At 41.8% G+C, this 26,790-nt stretch overlaps 1 protein-coding gene across 1 annotated transcript in view; it reads right to left on the bottom strand.

Moving 5' to 3' along the window:
• Positions 1-1,415: 1,415 nt before the first annotated feature.
• The window catches only part of LOC141105307 (uncharacterized), a 59,246-nt gene continuing 33,871 nt past the window's right edge, over positions 1,416-26,790 (bottom strand). Inside the window, exons 4-5 of the mRNA XM_073595181.1 lie at positions 6,525-6,628; positions 1,416-2,751 (exon numbers count right to left, since the gene is read on the bottom strand). Of these exons, the coding sequence (XP_073451282.1) occupies positions 2,579-2,751; positions 6,525-6,628 (277 nt within the window). The 3' untranslated portion in view covers positions 1,416-2,578. The remainder of the gene's footprint in view (positions 2,752-6,524; positions 6,629-26,790) is intronic.

Raw genomic sequence — 26,790 nt, 5'->3', positions numbered from 1 at the left:
GTAGAAGCTAGATACATTTTTTACTTCCGGGCCACGACATTTCCAAGGCTTAATGATGCCATAAGTTTTGCCTTTTTTCTCTAAACTAAATAGAATTGATTTAGTGTATATAAGAGTATTAGGAAGAGATTTTTCTCTTCCTTGGTGATGGGTATAGTTTTTTTAAATTATTGTGTATATATGATATGTCTTTTCTGATATTATTTTAGTGATTGTTCTTTTTGTGTGAGATCCAAGGTCCTGAGAAAGTGGGTCATCCTGCAAAACACGTCGACCTATGGTATATGGTCTCTGAGTATTTTATATTCATGTCTTTCCACTACCTGTTGTGGCAAAAGTGGCGTCTAATCAGACATTGTGTATCCTTATGTGACATGTTTTTAAATATGCAAATAAAGCTGTATAATTTTTTTATATGTTTCTGTGGTTATAATCATTGGAGGTATATTTACTGTAAAGTCTCACTGTTTTTTTTTTCATATGATTTCACAGGGATGATGCTTTCCAATGTTATAATTGTTGGACGCCACTTCACATAATACTCATTTTAATGAAATTAAATCGTAACAGACACATCAGATAAAGTCATTTATGACCCAGATGAAGTTCATTAGGTAATTTCAATTCACATAGATGGCTTTGAACTGCACAAATGGATTTATGGACAAATTAATTTTTAGTCCAAGCTTCATTCATTACTATGGCTGGGCCCTTCTTATGGTAGACACAGTCATCCAGTGGAGTATGGCCAATCCATACAAATTATGGCACAACAGACACAGGGCCTGCTGGGGACACAGCACAGTGAAGATCTCCAGAGTGGGGCTAAGGGTAAGTATTTTGTGGGTACACCAAGGGTGGAAGCTTTAATAAACAATTTCATTAAAAATGAAGAATTGTTAAACGGGATTGTACAAGTTCACGAAAGGTTGAATTTTTCTTTATCCACTATTAGCATTCATCATACCACATTCAGCTTGGAAGCCCAATTATTTATAGTTAAATCAGGTGGTGCTGTCACAATCAGATGTGACCATGAGCTTTAAAAAATAATTAAATACATTTAAAGTGGTTGTTAAGCCACTATTCATCCCATCCCCTCTGTTAAATAACAATATGTGTTTCCGAGTGTCTGATCTATATAAACAAGATGCAGATATGTACCTTATATCAGAGCATCTCCCAGCGCTCATGTGACTCCTCGGCTCTCTCCTCTCCCCAGCTGACAGCTATAGCAGGAGGGGCTGAGAACTCCCGCTGACGTCAGCCGGGGAAGAGAGAGGAGAGAGAGCTGTTCTGTCACATGAGTGCCAGGAGACGCTCTGATATAAGGTACATATCAGCATCTTTTTTTTGTAGATCAGACACTGGTACACATATTGATGTATAACAGAGGGGATGGGATGCATAGATTATAGTTTTTTTTAAAACAGCAGGAGGGGAGGGGCGGGCAGTGTCTCAAGCTGACAGGCTGACAGGGAGAGGGGAGAGGAAGACAGAGAAGAACGCAGCAGGGCTGCAGATGACAGAGGCACGTAAACTGACCATGGTGTTAGGGCTCAGCAGCCATGATAAACCGTGGTCAGTTTACAGGGGGGGCAGAACCAGGCAGGATGAGCCAGGTTTTATAGGTGATACAAGGTGCCAAATAACACAGCACAAGCACTGTGCTGTTATGCATGCTTTAAGGAACAGGGTGTATATTTTTTTTTTTCAGGGTATCAAACACTTTAACGCAAATGCAAAGTCAAAACAAATCATAGTAAAATACTGAAATATCAGACAATTGTTTTTTTATTTCTTATCAATATTAGCAAGTGTTGGTTAGCTTGATTATCATTACCGGTATATAACTAATTTGTCTACCTAAAAATTTTTTTACATTTTATGGGATATACAGTATATAGCTTTTGTTTTGTCCATTATTTTAACAAGTGATCTGCTTATGCTTTATATATGCTTACAAATGGGAAACATGTTTTATAAATGCACAATTTACACTTAAAATTTTTTTTTTTTAATTCTATATATTTTCAACTATTTTTTATTGTAACTGCAGCCTGCCCCATCATCTGTCAATCTGGCAGTAACAGTCAGATGAGTGGAATGTTATCAACATATTTGGCTGCCATGATCAAATGATCAGGAACCATTGAGCATGGTGCCCAGTCATTAGTTTGAAACCAGTGCTGTCAGTGGGTGCCCACACTGCAATGTCCAGTTAATGCCCAGTTATCACAGCCATGAAAAAATGACCCCTTCAAATGTCACAGTGAATTTTTAAAAATTAACACATATAAATACCAAAAGTAAAATTCTGTGGAAACTACAAACTCCATTTAAAACCATTCTCATGCAGAGAGCACACTTTCTAAGAACTGGGAAGTTATTACAAGTTTAGTAATATGGGGTTACCATGTAAAAATAAAACACCAGTAGTCAAAACTGGGCAGAAGGTATTCAAGAGCCCTTTGTAGTTACCACATAAAGAAAAAAAACCCACTGTAGCCACTTACACAGGGTCCGCAGACAGGAAATGGAAATTGAGTCATGCTAACTGTGGTTGATTGTGTGTTGACTAAAACAAACTGGTTTTTAGCATGATGGAAATGAATTCACTTATGTCCACTGCGCAGTCTCCATTTTTATCTGCCACTTGTAGCATTTCTTCAAGCTCTTTGTTTGTGAAATACAATCCAGCCAATTTGGATGCTTCTCTTAAATCTGCAGCTGTTATTTTTCCATCATTATCTGAATACCAGATAAAGAAAATTATTATACATTTTTAAAAATAAATTTCACACTGCTTCAAAGATTTAATTGGTACTAAACATATCCTAAAGATAAACATATAGTAATATAGCGTGTGTGTGTATATATCTGCTCTTCTGTATTATTGGCACCTTAATGAAAGAATAAGGAAACACTTTGGGAAATAACATGAAGATCATGGGGAAGAGAATGATAGAAGAAATATCTGTTATTTTCTTCCTAAGCACATTAGAAGTTCAGTAGTTTAGGTGAGATCCAGGATGGAAACTGTCATATTTGGTGTCAAATGTATCTGTGCTTCCTTAATCTTTGTTTGGTTCCAAAGATTAGGGATTTGTAAAGCAGACGTAAGGGAACTCCACGTATTGGTTAGTCTAAAGAACTACACCTAATTTGGGATTCCCCAAGGGCTAACCTGGATGGTATCTTAATTTATTACACGTTTTGTACATGTATTTACCCGCTGTTCTATCTATTATTAAATGTAGATACTTAAGTTCACCATCATACTTTATGAGTGTATCTATAAATTATTTCTACATTACATACACAAAAAATCCCTTATACTTTTCAAGTGTCATCAATCTAGCACAAATGCTAGCACAAACTGGTCTTCTGTGTCAGCTTAATTGGTCTGTCCAAGGACTAGAATGACTTGTCTCATGACCACAGAATGTTGTGTTGTAGGGGTCTGGAGTTGAACGGAGCAAATGGGACTGCCTCAAAGAGGCTGCCATCAGTCCCAGGACTCTTCAAGACAAAATTGAAGAGTCTGAATCTGGGAGCAGAATGTCTGAGTAAGGAAAAATCTGGCTTGAGTTGTATCTAGAATAATACCCAGATATTATAAGCAATGAGTTGGTTCCAGCACTGACCTCTGAAGGTCCAGGACCCAGCTGAACCTCTGCAAAGTCTGGACAGTTGTGATAAATATGGTCTTTTAGCACCTTGATGTTTGCTCAGAGGAGGTTGTCTAAATTTCCCTCAGTGGGGATACCTGTGGAGTGCAGCAAGGCAAACACAGGGGCCTGCAATTTGGTTAATACCTGGGGTGCAGAAGACAGCCCAAATGTCAGGGAACCCACAGCAAAGGCAAATAAACACTGGTGCACTGAAAATATGAGGAGATGCAGGTACAGATGCAGGTGTCCTTAAGGTTCACAAAGGCCAGAAAGTCTCCCTGATGAAGGGAGGCTATAACAAACCTCATGAATTCCATGGAGAATTTCTGGGCCTGAATATAGACATTAGAGCCCTGATATTCAAGATGGAGAAGATACCCCTTTTTGTCAGGGTACTGTAAACAGTTTGAGGTAACGCCCCTGGAACCATTCTGCTTTAGGCACTGGGGAGATTATGCTCTGCTCCAAAAGACCCACCAGGACTGTATGGAGATCTGCTAATCCATGTGGTGGCAGGTTGCATGCCATGAATTTGGGATGGGGCTGGGAGTAAAACTCTAGCTTGTAGCTCCTGAAAACTACTTATTGCACCCAAGCATCTGATGTTCAGGTTGTCTATGTGTCTGCAAATATTTCACCTGTCCCCTCACTTTGGAAAGTGATGCGGAAAGGGATTTATCAGAAGGCTTGTGGAACTTAGAAGACCAGCTTTAAAGGGGAGGCTTGGGAGTAATAAAAGCTACTCTTCTAGACCTCTGACAATAATTGGGTCTTCCTAACTAAGCCCTAGGCTTCTTCTACAGTGATGAGGAAGATAGGTACTTTTACTCACAGTAGCATCCTTCATGAGAGTATCCTGGGCAGCTCAGAAAAGAAGTTGTCCCTCTAAGGACATGCTAAGCAATTGATTGGATGGATAATAAGGGGAACCCTGCGCCAAAATTTAAAATAAAATGGCGTAGGGGTCCCCCTCAAAATCCATACCAGACCCTTCAGGTCTGGTGTGCATTTTAAGGGGAACCCTGCGCCAAATTAAAAAAAAAAATGGCTTAGGGGTCCCGCTCAATATCCATACCAGACCCTTCAGGTCTGGTATGGATTTTAAGGGGAACCCCACCAATATAAAAAATAATGGCGCGGGGGTCCCCCTAAAAATCCACACCAGACCCTTATCCGAGCATGCAACCTGGCAGGCCGCAGGAAAAGAGGGGGGACGACCCCCCTCCTGAACTGTACCAGGCTACATGCTCTCAACATGGGGAGGATGTCCCCATGATGGGAACAAGGGCCTCATCCCCACAACCCTTGCCCGGTGGTTGTGGGGGTATGCAGGCGGGGGCTTATCGGAATCTGGAAGCCCCCTTTAACAAGGGGACCCCCAGATCCCACCCCCCGTGTGAAATGGTAATGGGGTACCCCTACCATTTCACAAAAAAAGTGTCAAAAATGTTTAAAAAGACAAGAGATGGTTTTTGACAATTCCTTTATTAATGTCTTCTTCTTTCTCCGCTTCTTCTTCCATCTTCTTGTGGTCTTCATTCGGTTTTCTTCCTCCATCTTGTTCTTCCCCCACTTCTTCCTCTGCTTCTTCCTCCGATCCTCTGCTTCTTCCTTTGGTCTTCTCATCCGCATCTTCCTCCGGCTTCTTCTTCCCCGCTTCGTTCTCCAGACGATCTGCATCCATGGGAGGTTCCCGCTGTGTGACGCTTCTGTTCTTCTGACAGTTCTTATATAATTGAGGGCGGGACCACCCGGTGACCCCGCCCCCTCTGACGCACGGGGACTTCACAGGGACTTCCCTATGGTTTTCCCCGTGGTGTCAGAGGGGGCGGGGTCACCCATTATGTAACCGGGTGACCCCGCCCCCCTCTGACATCATGGGGGAAGAACAAGATGGAGGAAAAAAACTGAATGAAGACCAGAAGAAGATGGAAGAAGAAGCAGGGAAAGAAGAAGACATTAATAAAGGAATTGTCAAAAACCGTCTCTTGTCTTTTTTAACATTTTTGTGAAATGGTAGGGGTACATATGTTATACGTTTATATATTTTTTATTTAATTCATTTTTTTGTTTGTATCTCTGTACAGTTTTTTTCGCTTTTCTGATTCGTATATCCCCTGATGAAGCTATTGCGAAACATGTCAGGTTAATATACGAATAAGCCACTTCTGTTGAAACTGAATATCCGCTAATGACCACCTACTATAAATTGTTGACCACTAGTGATTAAAGTGGCCCTGTTTGTGTTTTAACTATATTTTCATTAAAATTATTGTTATATTTTTAAATTATTGGTTTTTCATTATTATTTGTAAGCACCGTTAAAATCCCTTCTTTCCTCTCCTTACTTTAATAACTTAAAGATTGTTGTTCACAAGCGCAAGCCATCCAACTTGAAGGAGCTGGAGCAGTTTTGCAAGGAAGAATGGGCAAAAATCCCAGTGGTAAGATGTAGCAAGCTCATAGAGACTTATCCAAAGCAACTTGGAGCTGTGAAAGCCGCAAAAGGTGCCACTACATAGTATTGACTTTAGGGGGGGTGAAAAGTTATGCACATTGTCTTTTTCTGTTATTTTGTCCTATTTGTTGTTTGCTTCACAATAATAAAAAAAAAAACATTTTCAAAGTTGTGGGCATGTTCTGTAAATTAAATGATGCAAATCCTCAAACAATCCATGTTAATTCCAGTTTGTGAGGCAACAAAACACGAAAAATGTCAAGGGGGTGAATACTTTTGCAAGGCACTGTATAGAGTCATTGTGCATGGCAGTGCAATTAAATTAGCACTGATAATTTTGTAGGTAATGTTCAGAAATAAATTTTTAAAAATACATAAAATTGTCTTCTTACCAATATCAATTGCTGAAAATCCTTTCTTAAGCTCTCTGTAGAAATTCCGGGCCAAACCATGCCAATCTGAAACAAGTTTTTGGAATGCTTCAAAGCTAAGGCTCCTGAAACAGATCAGTTACAGGAAATTCATAAAAACCCTTTCACAACAGCTGAGAAGATTAATCGACACCTTGTGTGCAGAACATGAGGACATATCAGATAGTTGAGGTTTTACACTGTATTTCCTTCTCTACTTGTTGTCTGATGTTGCTGTCTTGCTTCATAGCACAGTCATCTCTAGCAGGAGAGAACTGGGAAATAGTAGCAGAAGCTGCGGCAACGAATAGGAGCCATTTGCCAAGTTCATGAGTGCCTATTCAACTCATTCAGTAATATTTTTGTGTGTAACAAGATATCTAAAGGAGTGTAAATTCCCCTCAACACATTGCTTGTGGGTTAATGTTTTTTTTAAAGTGCCAGACTTTTTGTTCTTAAAGCGGATCTTCAGCCATTTTTTCATCTTTCCATCTATTAAATCTTCTGCCCTTGTTGTTTTAACTTTGGATAGTAAAACTTTTTTTTTCTGCCAGTAAATACCTTATACAGCCCACTTCCTGTTTCTTGTCTGGTAAAAAAACCTAGGCTTATGACATCATGCACAGCTCTCTCCCTCACTCTCGTGAGAGTTTGCCAGGAAGGGAGGGGGGATGAGTCATAATAGGGCCAATGAGAGCTGCAGAGCTGGAGATGTGCTTCTGTGTGTCTGTGTAAATTCAGGAAGTGAATAGGCAGCAGCTTCAGCTGCCCACAGTTATAATGGATGCAGCCAGACTTCGTAGAGGGAGATTTCTGCAGCATATTTGGCAACTACAGAATCACAGTATTTATAAAATAATATGTGGTTGGAGGGAAGCTTCAGAATGACAAAGATGTTTTTATTACAAATTATGTGAGCATGCTGCAGTGCTGCAGTTCCTCTTTAAATGCTAGAAAGTGGGCAAAGATAAATGATAAAAGGGAAAGGTGACTTTTGACCCTGGAAGCCAGCGGCTATTACATTGAGAATGTGCATCCTGGCATTGCACATTATTTGACATTGCATTCAAGTGTCAGATGATTCCTGAAGACATGGGAAATAGGAGCAAGGGGGATCATCTTCAGATGTTTCTCCAAAGGCTTCAACTCTCTGCTTTCATCAGGAAAAAACTGAGGCATTTCAGATTCACGCTTTAAATACAGGTCCTGTTTGGAATAAAACCCCTTGCATTTCCCCTCCCTTGCCCCCCCCCCCCCCCCCCCAACCTATTAAAAGTCAAAGTGGCCTTTTACAGCATTTACATCCTCAGTGTAGACATGACCAATCCTGTTCATTTCCTACCGCCATTGGAAATAGGTAAGAAGATACATGAACATAAACAAAATGGCGCCCCTTGTGTTTAGTTTCTATCAGTGTTTATCAATCAGCTGCTGCCATTAATTTTTGGTGCATTCCCAAAATATAATATGTTCTATATGTTGAGGCGCAAGCTCAAATACGAATTGGTGAATATGCAAGTAAGTATAAACAATACGTTATATATACAGTGCATCTGGAAAATATTCACATTGCTTCACTTTTTCCACATTTTATTATGTTACATCCTTATTTCAATTTTTTTTACATTCATTATTTTCCTCAAAATTCTACAAACAATACCCCAAAATGACGACATGAAAGAAGTTTGTTTAAAATCTTTGCAAATGTATTAAAAAAAAAATCACATGTACATAGCAGGTGGTAGGGTGTGTGGGGACAGGCTGGGGAGAGAGGTCTGTCAGCAGGGGGGTGTGAGGTGGTCATGGAGGGATATCAATCAGCGGGTGGGGGGAGTAACTGGGAATGATATCTTTTGAAGTAGGGTCTTGCACCTGCAGGTTGTGAAATGGTCACCTGTGATATTAGTTGAAGGGAGGTGGCTAACATGGGAAGTGGCTGTGGATTGACCTGGATGAAGGGGAGTGTGAAATGGATGATGTGTTTCAAGTTTCTTTCTCACTTTCGGTAATACTTACTGCCCTCTGAAAAGTGATCTGTCGTGGATTGCTTTTCAACTAGTGGTATAGCTGCAGCTGACAGGCGTTCATGAGGGTTAATTACCATAAGTAAGTAATATGCAAATAATTATTATATATTGTTTTTAAGGTAATTTACTATATTTTCAAAAACTGTACTCAAGCAGGCGGCTTAACGGACAAATTACTGACGTTTGAAGTTCTAACGTCCAACCAGTAATTTCACAGTAAATAGATAAATAATAAATTATTATGTTATAACATATAGCATAATAATATATGATTTAGCTTAATTATAACAGTACCTTTTCAGCAGCAGAAGAGTCTCATTCTCCCTCTTAAAGTGTTACTAAACCCAGCAATATGAAAATAGTTCATAATAAATCTTCTTTTTACATGAAAATATTGCCACTATATACCTTTTTGATTGATCTGTATACCACGGTTACATCATAAACTGCACAGTCTCTTCAGTGCTGAGAATTCAGGAAGGTGGAGATTTTCAGCCTGTATACACGCCCACATGTGTGATGTCAATATCATGTGACTTGGCTATCTCTGAGAACAATAAACTGTTGCAAATCACTGAGTAATTGGTTCTGAAGAAGCTAATAAGCAAAACGCGTCAACCATTTCTGTGATACCTTTTGTAACTATTCTGTTGAACCTCATAATCATTTGGATGATATTACTGTGTTTTTTCTATGTATGAATTTTTTTGTATAATAAATGTATTTTGAAGTAGTTTGTGAAATAGTTCCTCTCTGGTACCATAATAATCCATCATGTTGGTTCTCTATGCCTGGCTGTGGATAAGAATTTTACCCCCCCACAGTCCGGCGCCCTAAGGCAGCTGCCTATGCTGGCGCCGGCTCTGAGTAAGGTATGCAAAGGCATTTCAACCTTTGGATCAACCTGAATGAGTTCTACAGGAAAGCCAGCAGCACAACAACTAAGTGTGGTATTGTACAGTGTTATGATTTTTTATTTTATATCTAGCTTATATTACGATATATACAAAATCATCATATGTTTGTTATCACATTTTTTCAATCAAATATTGCTTTAGGATCTGTAATGAACCATTCTCCTGATGCATGCTGATTGTTTAGCTAATATGCTGGGGCATAAATAAAGATCATGGGGACCCTTAGCAAAATTCTGAGGGGGGGGGGGCCCTTGGGAGACCTCCGTCTGTGACACCTGGCAATGCCAACTGTGACAATGCTGTCACTGATCTTAACATACTGTATGTATGCTTAACTCAAACGCAGGTAAGAGAGCTGTCAACATAGTTAGTAACTAGGGAACAGTATTGTGGATAATTTGGAAAGGAACGTCAGCAGTGAAGGGAATTCATTTTTACCCTTCATTTTCCAGCTAATGACTCTGTCCTCAATAGCTCACCTGTCATGTTCAGCATATCAGATCTCAGGGACTTTCTCATTTTGCAAATTGTAATCCCTCTCACTGATACGGCCAGCAACACTAATGCCGGTACACAAGATCAGAAAATCATACGAAAAATACAGATTTCGGAGCGATCGTACGATAATCTGATCGTTAGTACAGAGCTGATCAGTTGACAGTTCATCCAATATTATTTGATCAGACATGCATGAAATTTTTTTTGGACGATGCCAGATCGTATGATTTTGGTTTAATCAGTACAGCTGTCATTCGAAAATGCAATACAAATGCATTACAACACATGACATCACTTCCGACTTTTCATTCTGTCGCACCCGAATTTTCGTGACTTTAGTAAACTCATCAGATTCAATCTGAAATTAGCATGCAAAAAAAAAAACAGACAATCATTCGTCCAATAATCTCATCGCGTGGATCGGGCATAAGGCCCCTTTCACACGAGGCGGACTCCGCTGCCACAGAATCCGCCTCGGTATGCCGGCTCAGTGGGAGATCTCTCCATTGATCTCCGCTGAGCCGGCGGATGACAGGTCCCTCTCTGCTCACTGAGCGGGGAGGGGCTTGTCAGGTGCCGCTGCCGCCTATGGAGGGATCGGATGAAAACGGACAGCATGTCCGTTTTCATCAGATCTCACCCGATCCAATCCGCCAGCGATGGACCTGGACGTAGGGCCATCCGTCTGCTTTTAGCGGATCAGACCGGGTCGGATGTCAGCGGACATGTCTCCGCTGACATCCGTCGCTCCATAGGCTAACATGGATTGCCCGTTCAGGTCCGCCGTCAAAACTGACAGGCGGACCTGAACGGTCCGATCGTGTGAAAGGTGCCTAAGAAGTAGTAGTCTAGTGTTCGGTAAAAATGTAAGTACAATACAATAACAATGTAATAATATATTGTATGATTACATAATTGTTGTACTACTACACACAATTACCCTACAACTTAATTCAACTCTACTTTTTTTTGCAGAACTACAAACGTCAGCCATCTTATAAGGTTTTAGCTAAGGAGGCGCTCTGTATTTTACCACTTCAGAATGACTGCATCAAGTATACAGAATTTATTTTTGAGTGGCTGAACTGTAATAGGTTCTGACTGAGGTCGATAAATCCACACTGCAATGACAGCTAAACAAAACAGATAAAGGAAAAGAAATCTGTGACTAGTAAAGATCCTGATGATCCTGCGCATTTAAAATCAGCTTTTCTATACTGCAGACATCATAGTTTAACCATTTCAGAAATGCGTGCCCACATGGGACTGCGAACAGGCGGGTTCTATAGGCATAGCAACGTACCTGTATGTCACTCTGTACTCCTGGGCACAGCGTGTGCGCCCCCACTGACTCCTGCTATGTCCATTCACAGTCAGCAGGTCCTGTGCCAATGATTCATGGTTGAGACCTGCTGATCGGCTGTGTCCAATCACAGCCCAGAGCCCTGTGTTGACAATCAACACAAGGCTCTATATACAGAGGGAACGGTCTCTTTGTTTCTTCTCCTACCAAAGCAGGGAGAAGGAACAAATATATTTTTAGTAACAAGCTTCACTTAATAAACACATTAACACTTGTTAGGCACACACTTAACCCCTTGATTACCCCAAGATTTTAACCCCTTCCCAGCCTGTGACATTAGTACAGTGACAGTGTAGTCCTGGATAAGATGGAGTTGTGAGACAGGACAAAGATTGCCTGACCTAGGAAAGTGGCAACAACTGCTACCATATTAGTGAGAAGTCATATGCCCTTAAGTTGTCTACCTTGAAGTTGTGAAGTTGTGACAGTAAAGCTTTAAAAATCTTTTCACTTAAAAAGCTTCACCTAATACACAAAAATCTATTCACTTAAAAAACTTCACTTAATACACACATAAACACTTGTTGGGCACACACTTAACCCCATGATTACCCTGAGATGCTAACTCCTTCCCAGCCAGTGTCATTAGTACAGTGACAGTGTATAGTATTAGCCCTAATCACTGTATTAGTGTCACTGGTGATGTCAGTGTTAGCTAATCAGTTCCCACCCAGCATCAGTTAGTGTCAGATTGCGCACCACTCTATCACAGTCCCACTATTAGTTGCTGATCATCGCCATTATAAGTATAAAATAAATAAATAAATAAATAAATAAATAAAAATTTCAGTATGTACAGTATACCATAGTTTGTAGACACTATAACTTTCACACAAGCCAATCAATATACACTTATTGGTATTTTTTTTATCAAAGACATGTAGCAAAATACATTTTGCCCTAAATTTTCGAAGGAACTAGATTTTTTTTTATATTGGATATGTTTTAGAGCAGAAAGTAAAAAAATATTGGTTTTAATTTTCAGAATTTTTAGTATTTTTTCATTTTAATAATAAAAAAAACCCCAAAAAATGTGGGGGTTATATACCACCCAACGCTCTATTTGTGTGAAAAAATATGATATATATTTGATTTGTGTACAGTGTTACATGACTGCGCAATTGCCAGTTAACCGCTTGCCGACCTGCAATTGCTCCTAAGAGAGCCAGAACGGGGATCTGTAAATGTAAACAGGCAGATCCCCGTTATGTCAGGGAAGTAGAGAGATCTGCTGTTCTTAGTGATCAGGAACAGCGATCTCTCTCTGCTCCCTCTCCGTACACTGCCCCTACAGTTAGAAACACCTCCCTAGGGAACACTTAACCCCTTGATCACCCCCTAGTGTTAACCCCTTCCCTGCCAATGACAATATATGCTTATTGCGATTTTTTTTTACCAAAAATTTGTAGAAGAATACATATTGGCCTAAACTAAAGGAGAAATTTGTTTATTTTTAATTTTTTTGGATATTTATTATATATAGTATAAAATAAAGTAAAAAATATTATTATTATTTTTTCAAAATTGTTGGTCTTTTTTTGCACAAAAAATAAAAACCACAGAGGTGATCAAATACAACCAATAGAAAGCTCTAAAAAAGGACCTAAATTTTGTTGGGATACAGCACCGCACGACCACGTAATTGTCAGTTAAAGTGACGCAGTGCCGTATCGCAAAAAATGGCCTGGTCATTAAGGGGGCAAATCATTCTGGAGGTCAAGTGGTTATTTTGCATCAACATCTTGCCTTACGGGGTCGCTTCCCTTCCTAATCCTAGGCCCCAGAGAACCTGAGTGGGCTGCTATGGCTAGTATTACACCACTGCAGTTCATTGACAGGTATATTTTGGTGCCTCGTTCACTGGTTTACATCAAAATGCAAGAATTTGGCAATCAAATATACCGTATTTATCGGTGTATAACACGCACTTTTTTCCCCTTAAAATCAAAGGAAAATCATGGGTGCGTGTTATACACCGATCACTGCTCTCTCTGAGGGAAGAGGAGCGAGCCCCGCTGTATTACTGTACATAGAGCCGCGATCTCCTGTGTACCTGTCACTCCGTCACTCACAGCCACGCCTCCTGGCCCCGCATTGGGCCACTGTTCTGTCTATCATATGAGCAGGGCCAGGAGGCGTGGCTGTGAGTGACGGAGCGTCGGGTACACAGGAGATCGCGACTCTGTGTAATTCAGCGGCACTCGCTCCTCCTCTTCCCTTGGAGACAGCAGGGATAATCCGACACTGGCGAGGCTGCAATGATGGGTAAGGTGAGGCTGCAGATGGGCACTGAACAATCTGCATTGTTGGTCAATTTATAGGCTGCAGATGGGCACTGAGCAGGGTGCATTGTTGGTCAGTTTAATGGCTGCAGATGGGCACTGAGCAGGGTGCATTGATGGGCAATTTAGAGGCTGCAGATGGGCACTGAGCAGGATGCATTAATGAGCTGTGACCCTAATTTTCATTCAAAGTAGTTTATTTAAAATGTACGTTTTTTTCCTTAAACTTCCATCCTAAAATTGGGGTGCGTGTTATACATTGATAAATACGGTATTTAAAACAGACTTCAGGCTGATAAGGCCACATATAAAGCATATTCTCTCTCCCAGACTAATTATGCAAAAGAATGTCATAGTGGCATGTTTTTGTACCTCCATTTATTATATTCTGTTCTGAAATTCCAAACTATATGTCAGTTAAGGATGCAAGCCTTGTGTGTACATTTCTCAACATCAGAGACCTAAACTGTTAATCCAGTTAGAGAAAAGCCATGTATGTGCTTAGTCATGTCTGTAATTTATACCTGACTTTGTAAATGTGCTTAAGAACAATAGAATCATTTCCCTTTTGTAGATATACTGAACAAAATTTACCTAACAAATTACTGACATCTAGTCATGTGCATGCCCTTTGTATACTCTCCCAGTGTTTTGACTGATAACAGTAACAATTTTGCAAATACTTGAAATAGAAAGAAAACATTATACTAAAAAAGCTTTTGCAGAATGATCATTTGATGTAGAGAAATATTGATGATTTCTAAAAACAATTTTTTGTGGAAAAGTATTTAAAGATAAAATAATGATGCAGCATTAAAGTGATACTAAAGTCTCGTTTTTCGTTTTTTTTTTTTCTTTAAAAATAACAAACATGTCATACATAACTGCCCTGTGCAGTGGTTTCACACAGAGTACAGAGCAGCCTGGATCCTCCTCTTCTTGGGTCCCTTGCTGGTTCTCCTGGCCCCTCCCTCCTGACAAGCACCCCCACAGCAAGCAGCTTGCTGTGGGGCACCCTAGCTGAGCCGCAGCTCTATGTGTCCATTAACTGACTTTGATTGACAGCAGCGGGAGCCAATCAGGATGAAGAGTCTCAGATGGCCAAAGCACTTGTGCACATTGCACATTGCTGGATCCAGATCCTGGATCCAGGGTATAGTAGCCATTAATGTGTGTTGAAGTTGAAGCTAGTGTAAATGAGCCCTTACACTTGCTTTGGCTTCAACACACATTAACGGCTAGTTTACACTTGCTTCAAAATAAGGCTTCGGACAAGCTTTGTTAAAGCTCTCTGAACGCTAGTCAAAGCTCCTGTCACTAAATAAAATGGTTAGATTACAGTCCTGTTTACACCTTGCTTTTGCTTTGCTTTGCTTCAGCTTCGCTTCAAAAAATGATACCCCATGTAGCTTTAGTGGTGCTTCAAGTGTCTTCAAAGCCTCCACAGAAGTTTATTGCAAAGCTCACTTAAAACCCCACCGAAGCCCCCTGAAGCCTCACCAAAGCCCCACCAAAGGTTAATTGAAGCCCCATCAAAGCTCCACCAAAGCCTCATCGAAGCCCCATGGAAGCCTCATCGAAGCACCAAGCAAAAGCAAAATGTAAACAGGACTGTAAGCTAACCATTTTATTTAGTGACAGGGGCTTTGACTGGCGTTCAGAGAGCTTTAACAAAGCCTGTCCGAAGCCATGTTTTGAAGCAAGTGCTAACCCTAAGAGAAGTTTGTTGATTTTTCTTTTGCGGTGCTCACCCTTTCAATACCCCAGTGCTGTCACTCACGTCCTATAATAATGTATGTTGCTCACATTACATGAGCACCCTTCTGTGCTGCAGTAAGGACTACTCACATACAGCACTAGGCAAGGAGAAGAAGAACATATAAAGTATTGGCAAACAGACAGCTTGAAAAAGAGTGAAGTTGTACTTTAAAATTGTATAATGTGTATCCAGCTTAAAAGAAGATGTAGTGCTTCCAGTGATTGTTTTTTCCTCATCGCATCTTCACCTCCTCGCCAATCTACATCACCTGGGACCCTGACAGCTGCATGACAGCACTTTTTCTCCCCCAGACAGACGAGGATAACAGCGATCTGCATGAGGACTAATCATTATTTGTCTATGACCTCTTAATATCTTGTAAGTGTTTTTAATCCCATTGTTCCTGTAATAAATCTTTTAACCGTTGCACTTAGAGACGCATTTCTCTTTCCTTTATGCTGCCTATCAGTGCCCATCAGAGCCGCCTGTCAGTGCAGCCCCATCAGTGCCCACCAGTGCCACCTCATTAGTCCCCATCAGTGCAGCCTATCAGTGCCCATCAATGCCGCCTCATCAGTGCCCACCAGTGTCCATCAGTGCAGCCTATCAGTGCCCATCAGTGCAGCCCCATCAGCACACATCGGTAAAGGAGAAAAATTACCTCTTTGCAAAATGTTATAACAAACTATGAAAAAATTTTTCATATTTTTTTCAAAATTTTCAGTCTTTATTCATTTATTTAGCAAAAAATAAAAAACACAGCGGTGATTAAATACCACCAAAAGAAAGCTCTATTTGTGTGAAAAAAATGATAAAAATGTTGTTTGGGTACAGTGTTGCAATTGTCATTCAAAATGCGATAGCGCTGAAAGCTGAAAATTGGCCTAGGCAGGAAGGGGTTAAAAGTGCCCAGTAGGCAAGTGGTTAAGCATGTAAATAGATAAGCAGTAATTTTTTAATTAATTTTAAGTTATGCTATGTGAATGGGAACATGTAACAAATATGATGTACTTTATGTGTTATCCCAATCTGACTGTAAAAGTGAACTATATGGTATGTGTGTAAGGCAGTAGTGTATTTAGGTTTTGTGCTGCCCTAGGCCTGACTAAACTCGTGCACCCCCTAATTTAAATATGACCCACTCCTTCCTGTCAAGGCCACACCCCTTGTTGTTTAAGACCCGCCCTGAAATTTTCAAGTGGGGACACTAATTCTGAGGGCCGGGGGGGGGGGGGGGGGGGCAATGGATTCCCTTAATTTGCATAGATTTCCTCTCACTTCCTGTTTGGCTATGGGGCAGGAAGTGAAGGGAAATCTCTGCAATGGGACAGGGATGGTAAAAAAAATAATATAGTTCTACTTTAAGCACAAATTTCTGATTTTATGGAGAGGACTAAGAAGATATAACCATGCCAATGGTGCAGCAGAAAACATACAGCACAGAGAGGAAGGTTTGTGGTCCAGGATGAGAGGAAAGCCAAAATTAGAAGCGGCGCCCCCTCCCACATACTAATTTGTCTCTCAGCCCAGTCCGCTCCACAAGACTGGTGCTACACTAACAGTGAAGCGCAAGCCGGCAGGGACTCTTTCCGTGCTGCCCCCCTGCAAAGTGCTGCCCTAGGCCTGGGCCTTGTTGGCCTAGGCCAGGATACAGCATTGGTGTAAGGAATGTTTAAAAAATAGGTGCAGGAGGAGGTTCAAGGAGAACTCTGTGATAGGGAATAGGATGTAGGACTTATGCGGATGTAGGACTTAAGGGTGGAGATCTGCCATCATCCTATTACCTGTGAGACCAAATTTGATCCACTTTACAAAATGCTATGATTGCTATAGAATCACATTGGAGACTAGGCTCCTATCACACATGCGGGCTGTTTGTTTCATCAGTTCAGTCGAAGTAAATGAAGTTTACATCAGTTTTTCATCCCTTTTTATATCGTTTTTTTTTAAATCCGCCAGCTAGAGTCCCTAACCACTTGAATCCTGAAGTCATTTTGTCATGCAAAAACTGACTGTTTGTCTGCTTACATCTGTTCTTCGCCCGATCCGTTTTTTTAACGGAAGAAAAATAGGGCTTTGATCCATTCCAAATTACGGATGTTGACGGAAGTGGATGTAAATGGATGTAAATGGATGATCATCCATTTACATCCATTTTTCCATAGGGATGCATTGATGTCTATTTTTCATCTGTCAACAGATGGATGAAAAATGGACAAATGGTCCGCATGTGTGAAAGGGTCCTTATAAGGAACTTCATTTTCACTCCAGCTGCACTGTCCGCACTACCCTTACAATGGCTGATCAGCTAAGGATGTACTTTCTGGTCTATTTAAAGCGGAGCTCCACCCAAAAGGGGAAGTTCCACTTTAAGCACTCCTTTCCCCCTCCTATTCCACATTTGGCATGTATTTTTTTGGGGCGGGAGCGGGTACCTAGTTTTGACAGGTACCCGCTCCCACTTCTGCTTGGACCGCCTAGGCGACCCGAGCGGAAGTTCTCCCCTCCCCCTCCCTCCCTGCAATCTTCTGGGACACATCACAGGTTCCAGAAGATTGGCCAACCAATAAGGAGGCGCAACGCAGTGCGCACCCAGCTGTGAAGCTGCAGGCTGTCACAGCCAGGTGCTCACACTTGTAATGCTGGCACCGGTGAGAGGAAATGGAGAGAATCGATGGTTCTGCTGACTTTTAATAAACACAAAATTGACTGGAACTCCTCTTTAAGGCCTCATGCACACTGGACATTTCTAAACTCTCCTAGAAGCCTGGCTGCAGCGTTTTGGCAAAGAAAAGTCTGACACATGTAAAAGTGTGTAACGCATTTACCAGCGTTTGCCCGCATTGAACATTTGGGCATTCATTTATTTCATTGGCCAAAAGAAATAATTTATTATGGTCATTGAAATAAATTAACGCTCAAACGCTGAGCGCGCCTAACATTAATATGCATTTACATGCATTAACGTGCGTCAAGTGTTTTTTCTGCCAAAACTTTGCTGCTCCTGGACGCACTGGCAGCAGGTTTTTTTCTTGGCTCTAAACTCCCCTGCAACTATATGCATCTAAAAGTTTATGTGTGTATGAACATGTAGGCTACCATGAAGGGGAGTTTAGAGGCAGGAAAAAACTACCAACGACCCTAGCAGTAGCTGTAAAAATGTACAGTTTTCATGAGGCTAATAATAATGAGTTGATTACAGCACAGGTCATTCTTTCCATTTGAAAGACATGCAAAAGCATAGAGGTTGCTATGAGTTTTGTGCTAAAACTTATAGACCTTGGTGTCCAACAAGTGACCAGCTGGCCCTCTGCCTGTGGCCTGCAAGCTATTGGGCACCAGGTAGATAGCAGCATGACAGCAAGGTGCTGGGCACTGGAATACTTTCTGTGTTCAAGCACCTGGCATTGAAAGAAAGACCGTACTTTGAGGCATCAAAGGACTTTGAGGACTTGTACTGCCCACAGTACAAGTCCTGGCATGGGGAGAGAGTGGCGCTGGAGCACATGATCAGATAAGTGATCAGAAATGCAGGGGGAGGGGTTAACTTTCACTGCAATGACCACCATTGTCGGGGGGGGGGGGGGGGGTGGAATAGTGGGTTACCTTTCACTGCCATTGACCACCGATGAAGGGGGATAGGGGGATTTCATTTTACTGCCACTGATCACCAATGTAGAAGGGGTTAATAGTACTGACATTAGTGCTGGGAGCTATTAATGCTTCCACTGTATAGAGTATTATACACCAGCTTCTTCAGTGTGCATTATGATACTCTGCGAAAAATGCACCAGGTATGACATTTTGGGGTGTAAAGGTGTTGGGGGCCTCACTTTTCAAGTTGACCACCTCTGGTATAGACAGTCTAGTGGCATGCATGTAAGGCTTGGGGAAATATTGCTAAGGTTACCATAGATGGGAGTGGATATTTCTGTAAAAATTGCAGTAAGTTGTAGCACTGTCTCCATAAGGAGTTGCTAAATTGTTGGTTTCTCAGTAGTGACCCTTAACTGGACCTGACAGCTCCGCACACACCAGTAGAAATAGGCCCCATCAGGGAATTGCTTATTAAACTGTTTCTACAATGACAGGTTGAGTCTGATATCAAACACAAAAACAAAAAATGCTAACACAGGGTCTATGACTCTCGTTTTCTCTGATGGAAGGCCTTGCAAAATACACTGTGAGAAAGAGTGGAACACACTGGCAGCAATTAAATAAACTCAGTAGTCAAATACTCACTATACCTCTCAGCAAATAGCTTGGGGTGTCTACTTTCCAAAATGGGGTCATTTGGGGGGGGGGGGGGGGGGTTGTGCCATCTGGGCATTCCATGGCCTCCGAAACTGTGATAGGCAGTGAAGAGTGAAATCAAAAATTTACGCCCTTAGAAAGCCTGAAGGCGGTGCTTGGTTTTCGGGGTCCCGTACGCGGCTAGGCTCCCAAAAAGTCTCACACATGTGGTATCCCCGTACTCAGGAGAAGCAACAGAATGTATTTTGGGGTGTAATTTCACATATTCCCATGGAATGTTTGAGCAATATATCATTTAGTGACAACTTTGTGCAAAAAAATTTGTCTCTTTCCCGCAACTTGTGTCACAATATAAAATATTCCATGGACTCGACATGACTCTCAGCAAATAGCTTGGGGTGTCTACTTTCCAAAATGGGGTCATTTGGGGGGGGGGGTTGAACTGTCTTGGCATTTTATGCACAACATTTAGAAGCTTATGTCACACATCACCCACTCTTCTAACCACTTGAAGACAAAGCCCTTTCTGACAATTTTTGTTTACATGAAAAAATTATTTTTTTTTGCAAGAAAATTACTTTGATCCCCCAAACATTATATATTTTTTTAAAGCAAATGCCCTACAGATTAAAATGGTGGGTGTTTCATTTTTTTTTTTCACACAGTATTTGCGCAGCGATTTTTCAAACGCATTTTTTTGGGAAAAAAACACACTTTTTTAAATTTTAATGCACTAAAACACACTATATTGCCCAAATGTTTGATAAAATAAAAAAGATGATCTTAGGCCGAGTACATGGATACCAAACATGACATGCTTTAAAATTGTGCACAAACGTGCAGTGGCGACAAACTAAATACATTTTTAAAAGCCTTTAAAAGCCTTTACAGTTTACCACTTTAGATTTACAGAGGAGGTCTACTGCTAAAATTACTGCCCTCGATCTGACGTTCATGGTGACACCTCACATGCATGGTGCAATTGCTGTTTACATTTGACGCCAGACCGACGCTTGCGTTCGCCTTAGTGCGAGAGCAGGGGGGGACTTTTTTTTTTCTTTATTATTTTTTTGCTTTTTTATTTTATTTTTAAACTATTCCTTTCATTTTTTTTTTTAAATCATTTTTATTGTTATCTCGGGGAATGTAAATATCCCCTATGATAGCAATAGGTAGTGACAGGTACTCTTTTTTGAAAAAATTGGGGTCTATTAGACCCTAGATGTCTCCTCTGCCCTCAAAGCATCTGACCACACCAAGATCGGTGTGATAAAATGCTTTCCCAATTTCCCAATGGCGCTGTTTACATCCGGCGAAATCTAAGTCATGAAATGCTCGTAGCTTCCGGTTTCTTAGGCCATAGAGGTGTTTGGAGCCACTCTGGTCTCTGATCAGCTCTGTGGTCAGCTGGCTGAATCACTGGCTGCATTATCAGGTTCCCTGTTGAGACAGGAGAGCCAGAGAAAAACACGGAAGACGGTGGGGGGGGGCATTCCCTCCCACTGCTTGTAAAAGCAGTCTAGAAGCTAATTAGCCACTAGGATTGCTTTTACATGAAAGCCGACCGCTGGCTGAAAAGAATGATACCAAGATGATACCTAAACCTGCAGGCATCATTCTGGTATAACCACTCAAAGTCGTGAATGGCGTACCTGAAGACAAAAAAATGGTTAACAATAAAACACAGTAAACGGTAAAGTATAAAAAATTGCATACCTGAAAACCAAGCATGATAAAACATAATAACAATAAAACATTGCAGAATAGAATACAGTAAAAAAGAGCAGAATAATAGAGAGAGAATATAGAGAGAGAGAACAACAAAACGACAACTATTTTTTAAAATTTTATATATATATATATATATATATATATATATATATATATATATATATATATATATATATATTTTTTTTTTTTACACTTTTGTTTGTAACTAACTTTTATAACTGTAACCGATTCCAGGTTTGGGTCTCTCAAAATGCGATGGCATCTTTTTTTTTTTTTTTTTTAATAAGTTTTTATTGAAAAACAGGATGTTCACAAAAAGGAGAAAATACATGTAGACATCATAATATGTGCAGATATTTTCAGCATTAACATCGTATCATCTCAGAAGAGTGTCATCTAAGTAAACTAAGTACTTCATCATAAGCGCTATAGTAACTGAAAAAGCAGAGATCTCAGTCGGAGACACTAAATCCTGTCATATTTTTGGTATGAAGAATAAATAAAAAGAGAGAATAGGGAGAGATAGAAAGAGAAAGAGCCAAGCAGTGTATAGGAGGAAGGGGGATGGGAAGGGGCTGCCGTCTGCCTCATGAGGGTCTACGTTACATTAAATCTCCATAAATGTTGTATATTCAACTAGATTCCATAATTTCCGCATACACGGCTGTGTATTTAAAGGCGAACCAGCAGGACCACATTTTTTTCTTCATTTCAGAATTTTTTTTATTGGAGTAGATCCTCCATATAGTACATATGATCCTCCATATAGTACATATGATCTACTTCCCTCAGCCATTGGCGTAAGGAAGGTATTTTAGTAGTTTTCCAAAACTTAGGGATAAGAGCTTTAGCAGCATTTAGTAGATGCGGGGTAATAGACTTTCTATATGATCCCGCTGATTCGCCTGTACAGTGTAAAAGGACATACCAAGGGTCATTAGGGACTTCAGAACCCTGAATCTCCTTAATCCAATAGAAAATAGTAAGCCAATATGGCCTTATCAGAGGACAATACCACCAGATGTGAGCGTGCGATGCAATATCTCCACAGCCACGCCAGCATAGTGGTGACTCTTGAGGGAAGAGCTTGTGTAAAGTTGCTGGTGTGTAATGCCATCTGGTCAACAATTTGTAATTAACCTCTGCGATTTTAGAGGCGATCGAGTTTGAGTGAGTTAAAGAGAGGATGGACGACTTCTCCTGATCTGTCAGATTCTTGTTTAAGTCTCTCTCCCAGTTGTGAAGAAATGTGGGGTAGTTAGCAGAGGTGAGTGAACCCAGTGCTTGATAGAAATAGGAAAGCGGTCTTTCTACCGGCAGGTCTCCTATAAATGCTGATTCAATCGGCGATAAGCTGGATGTATTGCGTAGAGGTTTTGGAAGGGACTGGATAAAATCCTTTAATTGCAGATATCTCCATTGATCCATTAGCGATGGGAATGGCGTCGAGGTGAGCAGTGATAATGGTACAATATTTGAGGCGTCTACGACTTGGTGTAATTGAATATTATTCCCAAGGTTCCAAGAGTGGAGGCTGGGATCAATATTTCCTGGTGTGGGAAGTAGTTGTGACCAGTCAGAGGCATAAGGGGGGAGTTGTATTGCCACTTCTGAGTTCTGTGTAGCAAGTCCCAGCATGCCAGAGTGGATCGAGTGAGTGGGGATGTAGTAGAGGGTAGGCATTGAAATTTCCCAGGAATCCAGATCAGTTTGTAAAGATCATTACCCCCTAGTGTCATCTCAAGTGTTACCCAGAGTTTTGATGCCTTGTATTTCCAGTCTGAAATCCTTGATAAGATTGTTGACATATAATATCGCTTAATGTCCGGTAAAGCTAAACCTCCTAATTTCTTAAGTCTAAACAATACTGATCTGGAAATTCTTGGGTTACGTCTATTCCAGACATATTTGCTTATAATTTTCATTACACATTTAAAGAAACTAGGTGGAATTTGGAAAGGTATAATTTGGAACAAAAATAGCAACCTGGGCAGTATGTTCATTTTGATCACACTGATCTTCCCTAGCCAAGAGTGTGCGAGCTGCGACCATTTTTGTAGGTCCGATTTAAGTGTATTAAGGAGGGGCATGAAATTAGCATGGAATAGAGATGATAGGTTAGGGGTCAGAAATATACCGAGATATTTCATTGCTGTTCTCTGCCAAGTGAATGGAAAGGATTTCTGAAGAATACTAGTTGTCTCTTGGGGGACTGAAATATTTAGTATTTCGGATTTCGACATATTGATCTGGAAATTTGAGACTTGATTATATGCGGAGAAGGCTTGTAGCAGATTGGGTAGAGTAATTATAGGTTGTTGGACATAAAATAGAATATCGTCCGCATATGCGGCGTATTTGTGTTCAAAATTGCCTATCGTGATGCCATAAATGTTTGGGTTGTGCCGAATTGTAGATAAGAAAGGTTCGAGTGAGAGGGCAAATAAAATAGGTGAAAGAGGGCAGCCTTGACGCGTACCATTGTGAAGTGTGAATGATTCGCTTAAAGTACCATTTATTCTCAATTGTGCCGTAGGATAGTTATATAGGGCAGATATCTGACTTAGGAGAGAAGGGTTGATACCTAGATGGGATAAGGTCGCTAGCAAGAACTCCCAGTCCACCCTGTCAAACGCTTTTTCAGCATCTGTTGATAACAACAGGGTGGGCTGGGAGGTATCGCAAACATGTGCAATCAATGAGAGGGTACGTAGGGAGTTGTCTCGGGCTTCCCTGCCGGGGATAAAGCCTGTTTGTTCCGTAGAGACCCATTTCAGTACTAAAGGGAGGAGTCTATTTGCTATTAGTTTTGCATAAAGTTTAGCGTCCAAATTCAAAAGAGAAATGGGGCAATAGCTACCACAAACGCTCGGATCTTTTCCCGCCTTCGGAATAACGGTAATGTGAGCATGTAGGGTTTCTGGCCTAAAGGAATCTCCTGAGGTAATCGAATTGGCATATTTAACCAGGTTCGGGAGCAAAATATCGGCGAATGAGCGGTAATATGTGGTTGTTAAGCCGTCTGGGCCTGGGGCCTTACCGTTGGCCATGGCCTTAAGAGCTTTGCGAAACTCTTCAATGGTAAATTCCCCGTCCAGGGTAGCTAAGACATCTTCCGGTATTTTAGGAAGATCGGCTTGTTGTAGGTATTCTTGTATAAGACGGCTACGGGACTCCTGATCAGGGATATGGTGGTGTACATTATATAATTGCTGATAAAACTTTCTAAATTCTGCAGCTATGGCAGGGGTGTGATGAGCTAACTCAGCTGTTTTAGTTTTAATTTTAGGTATAAAACTTGCGGCCTTTTTTTGTTGGAGGGAACGAGCCAGCAATCTGCCAGGTTTATTGCCCCAAAATGCGATGGCATCTTGGGAGACCCTGTGAAAGTGTGCCTAGTCTGTGCAATGCTGTACCCTACGCTAATACTCAACTAGTGTATGGTAGCGTTCAAAACATTCACCAATGCAAAGACCAGGATTGTTAGGACAGGAGGGACAATAATAGCGGGTGTCACGCCTATATCCGCGCTTGCTGCAGACACAACATCTTTTTTGGGGGGGTTCGCTGGGTAGGGGTACTCGGGAGGACATAAAGAAAATGCCTCTCATGCAGCCGACTGCATTTGGTTGGGGATGTGAATGGGGGAAGTACGGGTGCTGCAGAAGCGGTGGGTTCCCAATTAGGATTGGCGAATGCAGCAGGATGGGCACTATGGGCACGACGGGCCTGTGTTTGTCTTCTTCTTGGTGGCAGCGGAACACTACTTGTGCTTGCCACCTCACCAGCTTGAACTGCACTTATGGGACTCACCACGTCACCAAGTGTTACTGCAGTGCTGATTTGACTAAGACCGGGGTGTACTAGGCCGCTGGTGCTTGCCAGTTCACCAAAACGCTACCAAAAAAAAACTGTTAGCGATCGCAGGGATCAGGCCTGACTCTGCGAATGCTGCAGTTATGCGTTTAGTGTTTTGTAAGTGACAGTGATCGATCGATACTGCACTTGGGTGGGCTGAGCTGGGCCGGGCGGAGGGGCCAAACGCAGGTGCTAGCAGGTATCTGGGCTGATCTCACTAACACTGCGTTTTTGGGAACCCTAAACTGCTGGGGACGCTAGTATAGATCTGATCGGATCAGATATTGATCTGATCAGATACTATACCACTAAGGGAGGTGTACGGTGCGTGCGTGGGTGTTAGCGGTACTGGCGCTAACCTGACGCTGCCTGGGGCTGGTGCTTGCCAGTTCACCAAAATGCTACCAAAAAAACTGTTAGCGATCGCAGGGATCAGGCCTGACTCTGCGAACGCTGCAGTTATGCGTTTAATGTTTTGTAAGTGACAGTGATCGATCGATACTGCACTTGGGTGGGCTGGGCCGGGCGGAGGGGCAAAACGCAGGTGCTAGCAGGTATCTGGGCTGATGCCGCTAACACTGCGTTTTTGGGAACCCTAAACTGCTGGGGACGCTAGTATAGATCTGATCGGATCAGATATTGATCCGTACAGATACTATACCACTAAGGGAGGCGTATGCTGCGTGCGTGGGTGTTAGTGGTACTGACGCTAATCGGACGCTGCCTGGGGCGACGCATATCACCACCGGGCGATCAGGGGGCTAAACCTTTATTCGGTAATAAACAGCGGGTGCCCTGACACTATAAAAAATATACGAACTAACCAGCGTCACCCGTAACAGTTATACGGTGATCAGTGGTGAAAGGGTTAACTAGGGGGCAATCAAGGGGTTAAAACATTTATTAGGTAGTATATGGGGGTCCCTGTCGCTTATAAAACGATGACGGCGAACCTAAATATTTACCTCCCTAACTATCATCACCAGTGACACTAATACAGCGATCAGAAAAATGATCGCTTAGCGACACTGGCGACGGGGGGTGATCAAGGGGTTAAAACGTTATTAGGGGGGGTTAGGGGGTACCCTAGACCTAAAGGGGGCTAACCCTAACTGCCCTAACACACTAACTGTCACGAAGTGACACCATGCAGTAATCAGAAAAAAAAAAAAGAACCTGCTTGGTGTCAATGTGACGGGGGGGGGGGATTAGGGGGTGATCGGGGGGGGGATCAGGGGGTAAAGGGGGGTGTTTTGTGTGCCTGGCATGTTCTACTGTGTGTGTGTAGTGTAGTGTTACACTCACATTGCAGTCTTCTCTCCTCGGCGCCGGAACGGAAAATACCGAGCCGAGGAGAGATGACATCATTTCCTTTGCTGCTGTTTAGCATACAGCAGCAGAGGAATGATTTGATTGGCCAGCGGCAATCGCGAGGGGGGGGCCACGAACGGATGGTCTCCCCCTCACCTCTGATCGCCGCTGGTCAAAAGCGGACTGCCTCGGGCACCGGGGGGGTCCGATCGGACCCCCCCGCCCGCGGGAGGCAGATCACGTATATG

The sequence above is a fragment of the Aquarana catesbeiana genome, linkage group LG08 (genome assembly GCF_042186555.1).
Source record: "Aquarana catesbeiana isolate 2022-GZ linkage group LG08, ASM4218655v1, whole genome shotgun sequence".
Lineage (NCBI taxonomy): Eukaryota > Metazoa > Chordata > Amphibia > Anura > Ranidae > Aquarana > Aquarana catesbeiana.
The sequence above is the reverse complement of the archived record's forward strand: the minus strand, read 5'-3'. Positions and strand labels throughout refer to the sequence as shown.